The sequence below is a fragment of the Bradysia coprophila genome, chromosome IV, assembly GCF_014529535.1.
Source record: "Bradysia coprophila strain Holo2 chromosome IV, BU_Bcop_v1, whole genome shotgun sequence".
Taxonomy (NCBI): domain Eukaryota; kingdom Metazoa; phylum Arthropoda; class Insecta; order Diptera; family Sciaridae; genus Bradysia; species Bradysia coprophila.
Window position 1 is genome coordinate 6,716,085 of NC_050738.1, and position 18,303 is coordinate 6,734,387.

Here is an 18,303-nt window from a genome sequence, read left to right on the forward strand (position 1 = left end):
GAAAGTTTTATTCGAAAAGTTTGTGGATTGGAAACATAAACGATTTTCGCACTGATTATGAAATATTTAATATAAAAACGAACTTACGAACCGTTCTTTTTCGTTCGTTCGAACTAGATCTTGATTGGTCATTGGATGGTCATCAACTAAATGATGGGAAGTGAAACATTTGAACATTTTTGGGCTTGAACTGCTCCAATTGTGCTTTCCGAATACAAACTCAATACATGGACGTGTCGGTAATAATATCATGTTTGTCCGGAGTTGAAGGAGTATTAGGACGTGCAGTGACAAAAATTTTGTAGCAACTTGGTTGGATCCTGAGTCAAAATAACGAAATCTTTCGAAAATTTTCGAATTCTCTCAATTTTAACGCTCGCTCTATTGCTTCTACTAAAAACAATAAAAATTTGTAAAGACCCACAATTGTGAAATCAAGTCTGAATCAGGACACTGTTCTGAGGAATACCATAGTAACTGGAGCACGCAATATGAAATCATTATATTCAGGGTCGGACTGGCTTGAGAAAGTCCCTCGCGGGCAACATGAAACTCATTTGTCAGAAGCCCTAAAATTAGAAATTTTCATACGAAAATCCAAAAGGCCCTTCAGGAATCCTCAGAAGTCCGGTCATCCCGGGCCTGACCATCTTCAACTATCTTCTTACATCGACACATCAGAATTTAATATAATTCACATTCACAACCCTGAACCTCGCATTGAATAGAGATTTGTGACAGGAAACGCTTGTCTATTGTCGCCTTAATACACAAATTAGAACTGTCTTCATAAATTGTAATTAGCTGCAGCCTATGGATAACTTATGCATAAAAAGCATCTAATAAATCGTCGGTACCATGTAAACCTCGCTGTAAGCAAATTATTTCATGATCGACATGAGTCGTAAAAACATAAAGCATCAATTTAAAATTCCTAATGAGACAATAATTATAACCCGATCAGTAAAATATATATTGCGTAGAACTAAATATTTATTGTCGCATCATATGCATAGTGGCTTCAGTTATCACAATTCTATCGAACTGTTTAAGTTACACAAATTTTTACGGAGAATGGAGTTCATGCAGAAATTGTGTAAAGTGTTCGAATTCACGCGAATGCTGCTAGGCTTATTCGTTCATTTTGTCATATACAAATTGGGAAAAAGCAAAATGCAACGTAACGAAAACGATATCAGTGGCAAATGTGTTGTGGTTACGGGTGGAAGCGGAGGAATAGGAAAATGGTGTGTGAAAGAATTTGCTCAGAGAGGAGCAACGGTTGTGATTGGTGTTAGAAATATGGAAACTGGAAGGAACGTAGTGGATGAAATTCAAAAAGAAACAGGAAATATGAATGTGGTAAATGTGTTTTTGTTTGAATTTTATCCGATCGATAAGATCCCCATTCCTTTATAGACGATTCTAAATTTAGATCTATCTGACATGGATTCTGTGGAAGAGTTTGCTAGAAAAGTGTCGACGGATTATCCAAAAATAAAAATTCTTTTAAACAATGCTGGAATTGGTGCCTCGAAAAGCGAGAATGTGAAAACAAAGGATGGATTTAACATTCATGTTGCCGTTAATTACCTAAGTCACTTTCTTCTAACAAATTTGCTGATGGATAATCTGAAAGCTGAAACAAACTCAAGGTATGGATAAGATGCTCGAGTTGCAACTGTTTTGTACTTAAACTTCTGACGATCCTTCCAGGATTGTCTCAATGACGTCCACGTTTGCACTCATGTCTCAGTTACAGATCGATGACTTGAATATGGATAAATCGAGGTTTGGTCTTCAGAATTTCATTCCGTACAGCAATACAAAATGTATGCTTGCCCTTTTCACAAAAGAACTGGGAAAACGAATCGGCGTCAATGTCTATGCCGTTTGTCCAGGTATCGTAGATACAGCGATTTTTGATGATGTTCCGTTGCTTGCTAAACTGGTTTTTCGAATGTCGAGACTATTTACAACATCGCCTAAGGAGGTAATTGTATTGAATGACTATTTTAACGAATAGTGCAGTTCAAGTCAGGTTCCTTTAGACTACATTGTTGAGCACATTTCAGAAATTGAATTTTATTGATTACTTAAATATTATGGCCATTTAATTGCTGTTTACAAGTACATAAAATATGACATTGACATTAACATACTCGTTAACCAATAAATTGAATATTATTGATTGAGCAACAATCCTTGAATCTGACTTCCTTTATCGCTAGCTGAGGCAAATTCATAACGCATCGTAGTATCAATTGATGCGCTGACTGGCACATAACTTCCACTTTTGCTCAGACAACTAACAGAGCTTCAACGATTTGATGTTTTAACAGATCAGTACTGAATATTTTTCTACTCATTTCAGGCTGCTTCCAACTTCGTTATGCGATGTGCCCTCGAAAAATCTCTAGAAAACGAGAGTGGTGAAACTTATCGCTTCAGAGGACATTTTCATGCAGTGAAAAAGAAACTGGAAACCTACTCCGAAAGCCATTTGTACGAGACTAGCGCTAGACTTGTAAATTTGAAGGAAAGAATGGAAAGAATACATTCGCCTTTAGAAACTCAAACGTTGACCTTGTGAGCTATGAAATGGAACGTTCCAAGAAAATGCTGTAGATTTCATGTATGTGGCTACGTTATCTGTTATCGAAAGTGACGGCGAAAGTAAATGATGAACACTGGCTATGGATAATTATCTGATATTATAATAGCAAAATGTATGTTAAAATTAGTGAAGTAATAGATTTGGATTAAATCTGTTGAAAATATAGTAAACATCAGTGACATTTAGACATGAATTTACTTCAGCGGTTTTTCAGCTGGTCCAATAACACCAACAAAACTATTCATACGTCGTTATACGGTTTTATCACCACCACCACGTGCGGGCGTGTAACTATTTCACTCGAAAAAAGACGTATAACCTTTGTTTGCATAGAAGACCAGCTGAAAGATACTGGAAGCAAATGCATGTGTAAATTTCATTGACGTCGACTGTCGACTGTAATGGATCAAATGAAGTAACAGATTCCAAAATCTTAATGGTGATGTACATGCCATCCTAACAGATGTGTGCTAACAACAATATCCAAATATATTTTATTAAAATTTTGTAGAGCAAAAATAAAAACGAAAAGTGAAGAGGAATGAGTGAAAATTACAGGAGATGACTATTAAAAGAGAATATCCCACGATAGTATCCTGCAGAGAGGTCTCTGCAATCTTTTCTTTCAATTTCGTTTATTAATCGTTCCAGAATTCCAGTTAATAATAGATGCGTACAGTGTAACTCACTTTTTGTAATTAAATGGAATTAATAAATGTGATTGCGTTCGGAGTAATAAACTAAAACGATGCCACGAGACGATGCAAAGGAAGGTAATTGTCTTCGGAAAATTATTTCTGCCCTGTTCACCCGTCGTCCTGTCAACCGAAGAGTGTATAATTGTCAGTTATTTGTCGTACCGCCTATCTACTCTAAACCCATCTCTACAAGATATTAATTATTTACTTCCCACGTCGAAAACAAATTTATTTGTGAGAATGAGATTAACACATAGACGTTGTTGATATGAAACTATTTGCCAAAAATCTATTAAAATTAATTTCAGTTGACATAACACATTTCGGACAAATTTTTTGTTTATATCTCCTCTTCAATTCGAAAATCATATTTTGTCAGCGTGGTGTGGAAGCCAAAGTTTTTTTTTTGCATTTAAACAAATTTCATAAACAATCTGCTTTTGGTCGCAGTATATGAACAGAAAAAAAAAACTTGTCATTGAATTTGTATGCTAAAGCGTAAATATTCCATTTTGCACAATCGTCAAGAAGTGTTAAATGAAGAGTGGTTATACGGTTCAGCTAAATGAATGCATAAATACACAATTTTTTTCCGTAAATTTATTATGAGTGAATATGACATCATTATATTTAGATTTTCATGTTGATGGGGAGTAATCAAGCATATATATGCTTTGCATTGGTATAAAACGATGAATGACGAGTTGTCGTAATATTAAAATTTCCATGGGAAAGACGTTCCCATTCGTCTATTCATTGTTCGAATAGAAATAAAAATCCATTTGATATTGCTGCAAACATTTCATAATAATACGGAAAATAAACATAAGTGCGTGGTGGATACAAAGAGTTTTTCTACTAAATTATAAACAGTGTACTCTGCAGTCGACAATACTATTTACTTGACAGATAACGAACTGTTATATGAACACATTTTTTTTTAATTTTGTGAAATATGTTTTCGGTCTACACAGAATAGAAGAATGCAGAAGTATTCTATGTTTTCGTCTGTAAAAAGTATAAATGTTTTCCTGAAAGCTAATTGGAACGGTTGACTTAAGTCCGAAGATGAGTAAAAACGGTAAAATGTATTGTCGATAAAAATCGGGAATTTTTTTTTTTTGAAAATTAGTTACTGAGCAAAAAGCCCTTGGAGCGTAGGTCAGTCTGTTAGACAGTAGAGGATTCAGCATTGTTAAGCTTTGGTACAAGAATCTACTATTATCCTCATTTGCATCTACTCTATTGTTGCTAATTACGACAATTGACAAATTAATATTCGTCATTTACACATATTTTCATGGGCTCAGTCATATGACCGGCTGTCACAATATTTGAATCTTCCATGAAAAAGACGTTTGCTTTATTTTGTTCATTGTTCGAATTAAAATTCATTTTGTTACATCAGCGCGCGGAAAGTTGTGTTAACTGTGCATGATACCACTATCGGTAGCAACATCTTTACACCTCTTTACACCATCATTCTGACGGTTATATTGAAGTACTTTACCATCGCAGGCATTTCTTACGGTAAGAGTAGATTAAAGCAGAGATCATGACCCATTATACTAAGCGCAATGTTTCGCTTAATTTAATTAGGACATTAACATGGTCTCTGCTGTATTCTGTTTAGTGATACGTAACCGGTCGTTGAAATAATTAATAAAATTTCAATTGCTCTTCAAATTTTTCTTTTAAATCAACGGAATTTCAGTTGGCGACAGTCGCAGGTCGCAGGGGCAGCAGTTACAATTATATATCGGATTATATACTGGACCGGTTGCCTAACGTTAAAATATGGTACATAAGTGGCCAAATAAGTCTGAATCACTGAATGTTCGTGAAATGAATGTTACGATTTTCACACAAGGATATACTCACTTACTTGACCAAGTATTTAGTAACATACTATGATATAATGTTCCTAAATATTTGCTGCATAATAATGATGAAAATAATGCGCGAAGGCTAAAAATTGTTTTCTTTTCTATTAAATTATAAACAGTACGCTGTAGTCTACGCACTATAGTCGTTGGTGGATAACGACCTGAAATATAAAAAGAATCTTCCGTGAGAGAAGAATTCCGCGTTTCCCTCTATCCAAGTAAATGTTTTCTTAAAAGCTAATTTGTACCGTGGATTATAGCTCGAACAAAATCTGTCCAAAATTTGCCAACAAGCAAGAAAAATCAAAGTTTAAAAAAATTGGTTCACTGGAGGTGCTGGAAAAGAGTACAAATAGGAAAACATGCAGTTCAAGCGTTTAGATTTTCAGCGTATATCTTCGCCAATTTTGTCACAAAATTGATGAGCTGTGGGCAAGAAAGCAAGTTTTGCTTGTTTTTCAGTGTTTTCACGAATATATCAATGAATTTTTGCTCGAATTTGATGACCGATACGCCGAATGAAAGTTATTGACCAGTCAGAAAAAAAGTATTTTTGAAAACCAGGTCAGTGGTTTGGGAGCTGTTACCCTTTAATGTGCGAAACAGCGTGTAAAACACATCAATTAAAAGATACTGACGAGTGTAATCAGGAAGTCTCGGAAAGCTGTTTCGCGCACCAGGAGTCAGCAAAGCAGGGCCTATTTTACGGAAACATGTTTCTCAAGTTTTTGAAAGTTTCCAAAATATTTCTTCAAGTTTCTTAAGGAAACATTTCTGGAAACAGTAAGAAACTTTGAGAAACTTTAAGAAACTTTTCATAAACATTTTGGAAACTTTCAAAAACTTGAGAAACATGTTTCCGTAAAATAGGCCCTGCAGCAAAGCTATGATTATTTCTTTCTATAGATGTAATAATTGCTGTAAATAGTTGTTGATGTAAAAGCTATTCTGGGTCACCACTCTGGTGTTTTAACGTCTTTGAACTGCATATCTACCGGTTGCTAGGAATCTCGCGCGGCGTCATTCACAATAATTCACATTTTGACACATTCTGTATAAGGAAGATGTCACTTTGTGAGTTATTGTGAATGACGCGGCGCGAGATTCCCTAACACCTATCTACCTACGCTTCCTCTTTTCTCGCACCTTCCGATGGCGCATAATAATGCAGTTGTTACTAGTTTAATTACAAACAATAAACTATTGGTCACTCTACCACTGCCCTCAGAATGTATAAAATACTTAGGACTTTCCGAACAAACAAATTTTTGAAGAACAATGTTACGAGACAATTTGCCAATTATTGTGATTCTGGAGAACATTATTTCCTGGGTAACAAAACAGCTGGAAAAATTATTTTTAATGAACTGAATTTTCGCATCTCAATACAGACAAATTGAATTACATTGGAAATCGAGGTGTATACTGGACACATCCTCAGTCCACCTTTATTATTCGTGTAACAGATGACTATAATCAGTGTTTGCAAGGTAACCACCGGTGCAGTGATGACAATACATGCTGGTTTTACTTTCCCAAAAAACTACGCACAGTGATGGAAAATGATTTCAGTGAACAAGACGTTTGTGATCTTGAACGCGAAATACGAAATTGGAAATTAATACAAAAATCCCCCAAAAAAAGTATTGATTTTTATGCAGGTACTGGGTCTAGATGTATTGGCTGGTTTTCACCACATTCAGCTGAACAAAAGATTTTCGGTGCTAAGCAAATGATATCCAGTTTCTTTACCGATGATGCAGTTGAAAAATTGATTTCCGATCGACAATTTAATGCTGCTGCTGACGAATTTCTTAACAATTTGGGGCTAGTCTTCAGTCAAAAGAGTGACCAGGTAACAGACTTGCGAAAATTTATAGGACGAGACAACATTCCAGACAGTTACATCGAAAGGGCGATTGAATCTGTTGAAATCCAGAAGGAAATAATTCAGTTGGGTAAGCGATTATTGAAGCCCAATATTTTTGATTCGTTTGTACTCGGGTGCTTCCATTATTTGAGTGGCGCTACCGCTGAAAAAGTGATGTTTCAACAACATTGCTCTGGGAAAACAATTATTAGCGGGAAAGAAGGCAAATTTTCAAGACATCGTACAATTGGTTTCGTATGGGTATTACCCACAATGATGACAGACGAAGCTACATCGATCCATTTGAATAATCAAAATCCAGCTGTCGATTTTGCCACATTTGTTTCAATATATGATAATGACATTGTCGGTTACTTTAAGGACAAATATGTTGACTTTTCACCAATGACACATTTCGATTCTAACTCATCGAGGCAACCTGATTTAAATGCTATGAGAATTTTGGCAGATCGAGCAAATGAAATGAAAAAAGTGCTAGTGTACATTTGGGACAATGTCCCAACTGAAAATGCTAAACATTACGAACATTTAGCGAAATATGCTGGATTCTTAACGGACTATCACTTTGTTCTTGGGTTAAGACATGCGAATTTCAGATACGGATGGATTCCACAACAAGATTAGATTAACTAAGATTATTTTATAGTTGCAAATTAGGAATTATGAACTTTTCAGTTCTTATTGGGGACGATCGCAAGACGATTCCCTCAACTATAAAATGCAGTATGAACTTGTAAAAGATCATTCCTCTTACCACGTTCTTGGTACATTTGACAAAAATCATCAATTTTTTGGCACTCTAGCCCAGATGTTGGGATCTCAAGTCTTTCATTTGCTCACTGTCCGTGACCAAAAGAATCAAAATAACTTTTTGTGTTTCTTGTATTTTATCGTTTCCCTTGCATTCAGCTCAACCGAATAATCTTCATGGCTGAAAAGAGGAACAATAAACGGTACACTTTGGTTGTTCATCACTTTAGCTTAATTTCTTACTTAAATTACGACATTTTTACAATTTTAATTCGTTATCACAGTCGACGGATTCTTTTCGTCCCAGACGGAGGAAACAATTTGAGATCCCAACATCTTGTCTCTAGTGCAAATTCTGACCATCCGATCAGCAATACAACAACGAAGTTCTAATTCGTAGCAAAATCAATTTTTTATTTGTTTTTTTTTAATTGTTAACTGTAAATTATATTGTCAATAAATGCGTCATTACTGTACATGTTCGGCAGTAGACACGGTTAGATTCAAAACATTTTTATTTTATTTTTTGTAGAGGGCGGCACCACGAGTAAGTATAACATAACAAGAAAATACTTCGATGAGAAGCTTTGAGGACTGTTTGGACCCTACTGCTGACTTGTTTGATAGTTGCCGTTTAGCCTGAGGTCTAAGCTTTACAGCGATACCTATCATGATTTTCATGACCATCAACAAACATCTTTTATGAAGCAAAATCGCTGGGGCCCGCCCTCTACGAAAACCACTAAGAACATTTCTTGTCCACGGTAGGTCGAATATTTTTTTTTTTTTGAAGTACACCATCGAAGTTGGCAAAATCTATAAAAAATAACATTGATGTTAATAGCTGACACGATGCTATGAATTTTTAAAACAATTCGTGTCATCGTGTCAGTTGTTCATGCGCTTTCACACTGGCATTTTCCTTGGACAAGATCCATCAAATTATTTTTCAATTGACTGGGGTCAAACTTATGCGATTTAAATCGTACTCTCTAACTCATTTCTATCGTAAGCAAAAGTTCTTTGACTAAGTCGCTATTAAGTATATTTCCAGTGGAAAACTTTTGTGTTTTTGGTATCAGTCATCCATTTTGAAATTTGTTGACAATTTAGAAACACAAACTGCGTTTCCCGCAATTCAAACTAACTTAAACTGTCAACTAAACGTAGCCAAATTTTTCGTTCATCTACAAGCAACAAACCACTTGTCACATAACCACTGCCCTCAGAATGTATAGAATACCTAGGACTTTCCAAACAAACAAATTTTTGAAGAACAATGTTACGAGACAATTTGCCAATTATTGTGATTCTGGAGAACATCATTTCCTGGGTAACAAAACAGTTGGAGATAATATTTTTAATGAACTGAATTTTCGCACCTCAATACAGACAAATTGAATTACATTGGAAATCGTGGTGTATACTGGACGCATCCTAAGTCATCCTTTATTATTCGTATAACAGACGATTATGATCAGTGCTTGCAAGGTAACCACCGGTGCAGTGATGACAATACATGCTGGTGGTACTTTCCCAAAAAGATATGCACATTGTTGGAAAATGATTTCAGTGAACAAGACGTTTGCGATATCGAACGGGAATTACGAAATTGGAAATTAATACAAAAAGCCCCCAAAGAAAGTATTGATTTTTATGCAGGTGCTGGGGCTAGATGTTACGGATGGTTTTCACATCTCTCAGCCGAACAAAAGATTTTCGGTGGTAAACAATACATGGCCACTTTCTACACCGATGATGCAATTGAAAAATTGAATTCCGATCGACAATTTAATGCTGCTGCTGACGAATTTCTTAACAATTTAGGGCTAGTCTACAGTGAAAAGAGTGACCAGGTAACAGACTTGCGTAAATTTAAAGGACGATACAACATTCCAGACAGTTACATCGAAAGGGCGATTGAAACTATTGAGATTCAAAAGGAACTAGTTCAGTTGGGTAAACGATTATTAAAGCCCAAAAGCTATGATTCGTTTTTACATGGGTGCTGCCATTACTTGAGTGGCGTTACCGCAGAGAAGGTCTTGTTCCAACAACACTGCCCTACGAAAACAACTATTAGCGGAAAAGAAGGCAAATTTGCAAGACATCGCTCAATTGGTTTAATATGGATATTACCCACAATGATGACAGACCAAACTACATCGATCCATTTGAATAATCAAAATCCAGCTGTTGATTTTGCAACCTTTCTTGTCATATTTGATAATGACACTGCCGGTTACTTTAAAGATAAATATGTTGAATTTTCACCAATGACACATTTCGCTTCAAACTCAACGGGGCAATCTGATTTGGATGCTGTACGAATATTGGCGGGACGAGCCAATGAAATGAGAAAAATGCTAGTGTACATTTGGGACAATGTCCCAACTGAAAATGCTAAACATTACGAATATTTAGCGAAATATACTGGATTTTTAATGGACTATCATTTTGTTCTTGGATTACGACATGCCAATTTCAGATACGGATGGATTCCACAACAAGATTAGATTATTTTATAGTTGAAAATTGGGAATTTTTTTCCATTTTCCACAATAATAAATGAAATGAATTAATGATTAACAATAATAAAGAAAAAAAAAAATTTACATCTCACTCTTAATTAAGTCCAATTCAAACGCACCGTGATGGCCCAGGTCTCTAAACAGTTTTGTGTTTTTAAAGAAAGCAAAAAAAGGCTCTTGTATCGAACTTTCGTGCCACCGCACACCCGATTGGGCTATCCATCCATGTAACCTTAGGTGTAACAACTCTCTTGACGTTTCTTTTCAATTAAAACAGTAGAACAAACGCGTAAAAAGTCTAATTGCAATAATTGTATTGTATCAACAATGTATTAAATGTGATTGTTGAAGACAATTGATTAAAATTGATTAGATTTAACGATGCACCGCTACACAACACATGATCAAAGGTGATAATCACAAGGAAACTGGCATGTTCCGTCATTGTATGAAGCTACGGGAAACGATCGGTGTGTTACATAAGAACAAAATGTTTAGAGTGGCATCAAGACAGGCAGAAATTTCTTCATTAGAAAGCTGAGTTAACTGTAGATGCAATTTAAAATAAAAGTTTGTTTTCTCGTTGGCTTGGAGTTTTTTCATTTAAGAAAGCGATTTCAAAAGTCCCATAAGATTAACTGTAAATTAATACATATGACCGCTGAATCTCAGGGCATCACGTCTCTTATGTAAAGTACGTACATGGCAACTCGTGTTAAGAATTACTCACGGCCGAACTGGCTACTCGAAAAGCCCTTCGGCCTATTTTTTTTTTTTTATTAATTTTTTTCGGTCTATTGGTCCGATTAATTTACCTGAGCCCGGAGATCATGAAAACGGCATTTTGCTAGCCCAATTTAATTATTTTTCAGTTGACTGTTGTCAAACTTATACGATTTAACTTGTAGCACTCTAACTCATGGTGTACTTTCTATTGAAAGCAAAAGTTCTTTGACTAAGTACCTAAATCTAGTATATAATCAGCAATGAATATTGAAAGTTTGTTGAAACTTTGGAATAAAAACTGCGTTTCCCGCAACTCAAACTATCTTAAACTGTTCAACTAATCCGTTGTAATGGTCGTATATAATGCAGTTGCAACCAAGTTATTCATTCTTTTACAAACAACAAACCATTAGTCACTCAACCACTGCCCTCAGAATGTATAGACTACTTAGGACTTTCCAAAAGAACAAATTTTTGAAGAACAATGTTACGAGACAATTTGCAAATTATTGCGATTCTGGAGAACATCATTTCCTGGGTAACAAAACAGCTGGAAAAATTATTTTTAATGAACTGAATTTTCTCACCTCAATACAGACAAATTGAATTACATTGGAAATCGTGGTGTATACTGGACACATCCTCAGTCCTCCTTTATTATTCGTGTAACAGATGATTATGATCAGTGCTTGCAAGGTAACCACGGGTGCAGTGATGACAATACATGCTGGTGGTACTTTCCCAAAAAGATACGCACAATGTTGGAAAATGATTTCAGTGAACAAGACGTTTGCGATATTGAACGCGAAATACGAAATTGGAAATTAATACAAAAAGCCCCCAAAAGGAGTATTGATTTTTATGCAGGTGCTGGGGCTAGATGTTACGGATGGTTTTCACATCTCTCAGCCGAACAAAAGATTTTCGGTGGTAAACAATACATGGCCACTTTCTACACCGATGATGCAATTGAAAAATTGAATTCCGATCGACAATTTAATGCTGCTGCTGACGAATTTCTCAACAATTTATGGCTAGTCTACAGTGAAAGGAGTGACCAGGTGACAGACTTGCGTAAATTTAAAGGACGAGACAACATTCCAGACATTTACATCGAAAGGGCGATTGAAACTATTGAGATTCAAAAAGAACTAGTTCAGTTGGGTAAACGGTTATTGAAGCCCAGAAACTATGATTCGTTCTTACTTGGGTGCTGCCATTATTTGAGTGGCGTTACCGCAGAGAAGGTCTTGTTTCAACAACACTGCCCTACGAAAACAACTATTAGCGGAAAAGAAGGCAAATTTGCAAGACATCGTTCAATTGGTTTCAAATGGATATTACCCACAATGATGACCGACGAAGATACATCGATCCATTTGAATAATGAAAATCCAGCTGTTGATTTTGCAACCTTTCTTGCCATATTTGATAACGACCTTGTCGGTTACTTTAAGGACAAATATGTTGAATTTTCGCCAATGACACATTTCGATTCTAACTCATTGGGGAAATCTGATTTGGATAATATGAGAATTTTGGCGGGACGAGCAAATGAAATGAAAAAAGTACTAGTGTACGTGTGGGACAATGTACCAACTGAAAATGCTAAACATTACGAATATTTAGCGAAGTATGTTGGATTCTTATCGGACTATAATTTTGTTCTTGGATTGCGACGTGCGAATTTCAGATACGGCTGGATTCCACAACAAGATTAGATTAACTAAAGAAAATGCGTGACGAGATTGAAGAAGATCATACACTTGATACGTCATGCCCACGAAATGTTTTTGCTTATGATTTTAGTGGTACGGCACTCTCGTGATTAACATTAAAATGAAAGTTGTGGTAAAATTGTGAGAAAATTGATATTCGTATGATCTTTTTCACCGCGTTTTTTAATTTAATTCAATTTATTTTACTTATGAAGGACTTTTAAGGTAGCTGGTAGCATCATAATTCATTTAATCGTCATAAATTACTTCTTATACGTAATGAATGTTTCCAGTCCAACTAAGCGGCCAGTAAGTTTGAAATTATATCGCCAATAAATGCATCATTAGTGTACATGTTTTGGCAGTAGAGCATTCAAATATTGTTCGTTTTACAATTGACGTCTACAAACAGATTTTTCATTTGTAAAAGCAAAGTTTAAATTGCAAATTCATTAGAAAACAACTGAAATCTACGAGTTTTACGAGAAATTATACTCGAAAGAATTGTGTTTTCCTGACCTCCCTATACAGTTTTCCATTAGCAAATATTGTAAATCACCTAAAACTATTGTAAAGTCAAAATTGGTACCGATTTGATGAATAATTGGTATTATGAAATAGCACAAACCAGCATCGCGAATTTAATTAAACATGTCGTCGCAAATTTGATATTTTTGGATATTCTTAGTCACTGACCCTGATTCCACAAAAATTTTTGATTTTCAACCGTGCAGTCCGGAGCACCCAGACCAAGGCTCCCTATCGTGGGTGCGATAGAACTGATTGGAGTTGCAATCGAAAGGGTATGGAATTCTAATAGTCATGTTACAAAAAATTTGTCCCATGCAAGGTGGACCGGTGGCGACTCGTTGAAATTGACAAATTACGATTTTTGAGTCAAAGACTTGGTGATTGATTGATTGAGTAGAGAGACGTTACTTCTACCAATATCAAAAAAAAAAAAAAATTGAAAATTGATTTCATAGCAACTTTACAGTGTTTCAAAATTTTTCTCTCCTTTTTGGCCATAGTTGTGAAAATCAGCAACACCTAAGTCACACTCATGATAACTTTTCGCAGCCAATTTTGTTTTGCTGCTAGTCTCAGCGTTCCAACAACACCCCTCTTGCTATACCTCTTGTCAACAGTGATGTTCTGTTGAGTGCCTAAGTGAGATAAGTCCATCTACGACGAAATTTTAAGCATGACTTCAGAACACGGTAATAAAGTCCGAATATTATTTTGCTTTTTTTTATTTATCGCACCCACAGAGCACTCTAGGGAGCCTTGGTCCGGGTGATTCGGACTGCACTGTTGAAAATCAAAAATTTTTGTGGAACTTTTGTGGTTCAGTGTCGCAAGCAGACTAAGAATATCCAAAAACATCAAATTGGCGACGACAAGTTTATTAAACTCCATTCAACCACACCGTGCATACATAAGTTTTACTTTTTCATTCGTTCATCGTTCTGTTCGTTCGCATCGGATCTTTTTACATTTATTTTATACGCAGTAGCGGTAGCGGGTGTTACCACTATCTTTAGGTTTCTTTTGTAGACAAGATGTGGAACAATAATAGTACGTAACTGCTTCGAAATTTATATTTGAGCCAGTTGCAAGTTTGTAGCCTGAGCCGGAGGCAAGGGCCATAATCTTACGTGCCAAAATAATATTGTGGATGCAGTTAGGTACTATATTTCAACTACGTATGTGAGAGCCCACTGTATCTCCATAAAAACAGATAGATAATGTCGACATTCCTTATGTTTTTCGCACTACAAGTCTAACTAGTAAAAAGTGTAATTGCAATAATGGTATAGTATTAACGGTGTATTGGAAGACATTGTTGCAGAAAATGTATTAAAATTGATTGGATTTAATTATGCCATTTTAAATGATCGAAGATAATAATGAAATAAAAACTGGCCTGTTCCGTCATTTGCGGAGCTACGGGAAAATGTCGGTATGTGACATCAGATTCAAAGGTTTCGAGTGACATCAAGACAAGTCGAAATTTCTTTATCTCTCGATAGATATTGATCTGGTTGAAAAACCAATCAATTTACCAGAGACCTGAGATCATGTGCCTTCATATTGACATTTGGTTTGGCCAAGATCCGTCAAAACTTCCTTTTTTTTTAGTCAATCTAACTCATGACTTAATTTCTAGTATATTTCAAATCAAAGCTTTACCCATAAAAACTTTTGTGTTTTCGGTATCAGCCATCCCGATTGAAAATTTGTTAAACTTTGGAATAAAAACTGTGTTTCCTGCAACTCAAACTATCTTAAACTGTTAACTAAACGATTTTCAATTAATTTGGTGTAATGGTGGTATATATGCAGTTGCAACCAAGTTATTCGTTCTTTTACAAACAACAAACCATTGGTCACTCAACCACTGCCCTCAGAATGTATAGACTACTTAGGACTTTCCAAACGAACAAATTTTTGAAGAACAATGTTACGAGACAATTTGCCAATTATTGTGATTCTGGAGAACATCATTTCCTGGGTAACAAAACAGTCGGAAATAATATTTTTAATGAACTGAATTTTCGCACGTCAATACAGACAAATTGAATTACATTGGAAATATTGGTGTATACTGGACGCATCCTCAGTCATCCTTTATTATTCGTATAACAGATGATTATGATCAGTGCTTGCAAGGTAACCACCGGTGCAGTGATGACAATACATGCTGGTGGTATTTCCCCAAAAAGATACGCACATTGTTGGAAAATGATTTCAGTGAACAAGATGTTTGCGATATCGAACGGGAAATACGAAATTGGAAATTAATACAAAAAGCCCCCGAAAGAAGTATTGATTTTTATGCAGGTGCTGGGGCTAGATGTTACGGATGGTTTTCACATCTTTCAGCTGAACAAAAGATTTTCGGTGGTAAGCAATTCATATCCACTTTCTACACCGATGATGCAATTGAAAAGCTGATTTCCGATCGACAATTCAATGCTGCTGCTGACGAATTTCTCAACAACTTGAGGCTGGTCTTTAGTCAAAAGAGTGAACAGGTAACAGACTTGCGTAAATTTAAAGGACGAGACAACATTCCAGACAGTTACATCGAAAGGGCGATTGAATCTGTTGAAATCCAAAAGGAAATGGTTCAGTCGGCTAAGCGATTGTTGAAGCCCAAAATATTTGATTCGTTTGTACTTGGGTGCTTCTATTATTTGAGTGGCGCCAACGCTGAAAAAGTGTTGTTTCAACAACATTGCCCTACGAAAACCATTATTAGCGAACAAGAAGGCCAATTTGCAAGACAGCGTACAGTTGGTTTCATATGGATATTATACTCGATGATGACCGACGAAGCTACATCGATCCATTTGAATAATAAAAATCCGGCTGTTGATTTTGGCTCGTTCCTTTCAATATTTGAAAATGACATTGCCGGTTACTTTAAGGACAAACGTGTTGACTTTTCGCCAATGACACATTTCGATACAAATTCAACGGGGCAATCTGATTTGGATGCTGTGAGAATTTTGGCAGATCGAGCAAATGAAATGAAAAAAGTGGTAGTGTACTTGTGGGACAATGTCCCAACTGAAAATGCTAAACATTACGAATATTTAGCAAAATATGTTGGATTTACAACAGACTATAATTTTGTTCTTGGATTACGGCGTTCGAATTTCCGATACGGATGGATTCCACAACTAGATTAGATTAACTAAGACAATACTTTCGTGCGTTCGGTGTGATTACCCTTATTTTCTCCACTCAATGGGCCATGAGAAAAATGTCTTTTCATACTACGGTGCCGATATTTTGGGCAATATTTGATTTTTTCTGGTTTTCTTTCCCCTTTGATCTGAGGCACTTTCGCGAACTCGCGCTGCAAACATTCTACAGAAAACTGATATGGAAATGTTCAATGTGCTTCATGTTGTATACTCTACTCATTGAAATATATCTACTCGACTCACCGAATTGAATTGATAAAAAAGGTTTTTATTGAATGTTGTTGCCATTCTTACCATTGAGCAATGTGTCATTTACTTAACTCTTATCAGCAACCATAGTAGACTACGCACTACACGGTTTACATGGTTATAAAGATAAGGTATTTTAACATTCCTAATATATTCAATGTTGAACACCGCAAGTTGAGAATTGGCATGTCGTCGGCCTAAGACCAGACCAGCTTTTCGCAATAAAAGCTTGAAAGCCTTTCGTACTGAACGTCCCATATTTCGGTCATTAGATTATCAAAATGTATATAGTGCCCACTTAACAGACTTTTATGGATTTATTTTCTTCATAATTCATTAGCAAAACCGTAGGAATTTCTTTTAAGATTGTTACGGATGATAAAATCTTTTACCCAACAAACGAATGGTTTGAAACACGAAACGTATGCAAGGTACTAGTCAGCATAAAATTCAATGTGTTTTATAACATTCGAAATACAATACACAAGATGACTAATTAACCTTTAGCATTATACCTCTATATTAGCAAATCTAACAACTATGTTCCATCCAGCCGTCTTTTGCACTAACAAACGGATCAGAAATTTTATTAGAATGTAAGTTGACATTAAATAACCTCTCTTCAGCATTGTTAGCATAAATAAATAATAAGAAAAGCATGTTCTAATGTATTTTATAACGATATTCAGAAGGTTAATGATGCCATTCCAGCCCCAATCAACAATCTGTTGTGATAACATTAAAATTGACCGAGTCAGGTAGATACAGCGAATTGTGGGCAAGTTGAATTCATCGGAATCCAAAGCGGAATGTGGAAAGAACAAAGAATTTGATTGTTGGATGCAGGTAAAGTTTCAGGTCGAACAATCGAGCGATTCGTGCTGATGGTAAAATCTTTGATTTTAAATTCAGTGAATATAAGGAAATTCCAATAAACGGGAAGGCAATGTGTGACACTATTATAAAGACTGTTGTCTAATTATGAGTTCCATCGACTTCAATCCTATTCTCGTTTCCATGTGGAAACATGCGATTAATTAATCGACAACGTTACAAAACATGTAGTGGCCCACAACGATAGAAGTTATAGTTTTACACAAGTGGCCGTCAGTAAAATTTCGACATGAATTTGTTTCAGCTGTTTTTCAGCTGATGCAGTGATGCACTCACCCGAATAAAACTGTTCATATACTCGTATTAACCGCTATACTCAGTTTAGTTTATGTGAGTGGAGCAGATGAAAAACAGATTCAAGACTAAATTTCAATGACATCTACTGTACTGGGTTCATTGGGTACAACAAGCAATGCTCTTACATTCAGGCCCCGACAGGTGTGGCTTAGTACATTCAGTTAATTAACAGAAACTACAAGCATAATGACAAAATGATTACACTATTCCCAAAGGAGAACTTCCAGATTCCATTATTTAATATCCAGTACAAGTTGTAAAGTCAAACCATTCATAAGAACTCTAAGTTGCAAAACTCGCGTCAATTACTTTAACATAACTTTGTTCAAT

General features: G+C 35.8%; 2 protein-coding genes across 4 annotated transcripts in view; one reads left to right on the forward strand and one right to left on the reverse strand.

Annotated features, from left to right (window-relative positions):
* The window catches only part of LOC119066754 (uncharacterized protein MAL13P1.336), a 67,942-nt gene that overhangs the window by 28,185 nt on the left and 21,454 nt on the right, over window positions 1-18,303 (reverse strand). The window lies entirely within an intron of this gene.
* On the forward strand, window positions 1,029-3,227 carry LOC119066777 (retinol dehydrogenase 12-like). The gene is made up of 4 exons (XM_037169436.1): window positions 1,029-1,362; window positions 1,420-1,655; window positions 1,717-1,993; window positions 2,375-3,227. Exons 1-4 carry the CDS (start codon window positions 1,075-1,077, stop codon window positions 2,591-2,593), a joined length of 1,020 nt encoding a protein of 339 aa, XP_037025331.1. The 5' UTR covers window positions 1,029-1,074; the 3' UTR covers window positions 2,594-3,227.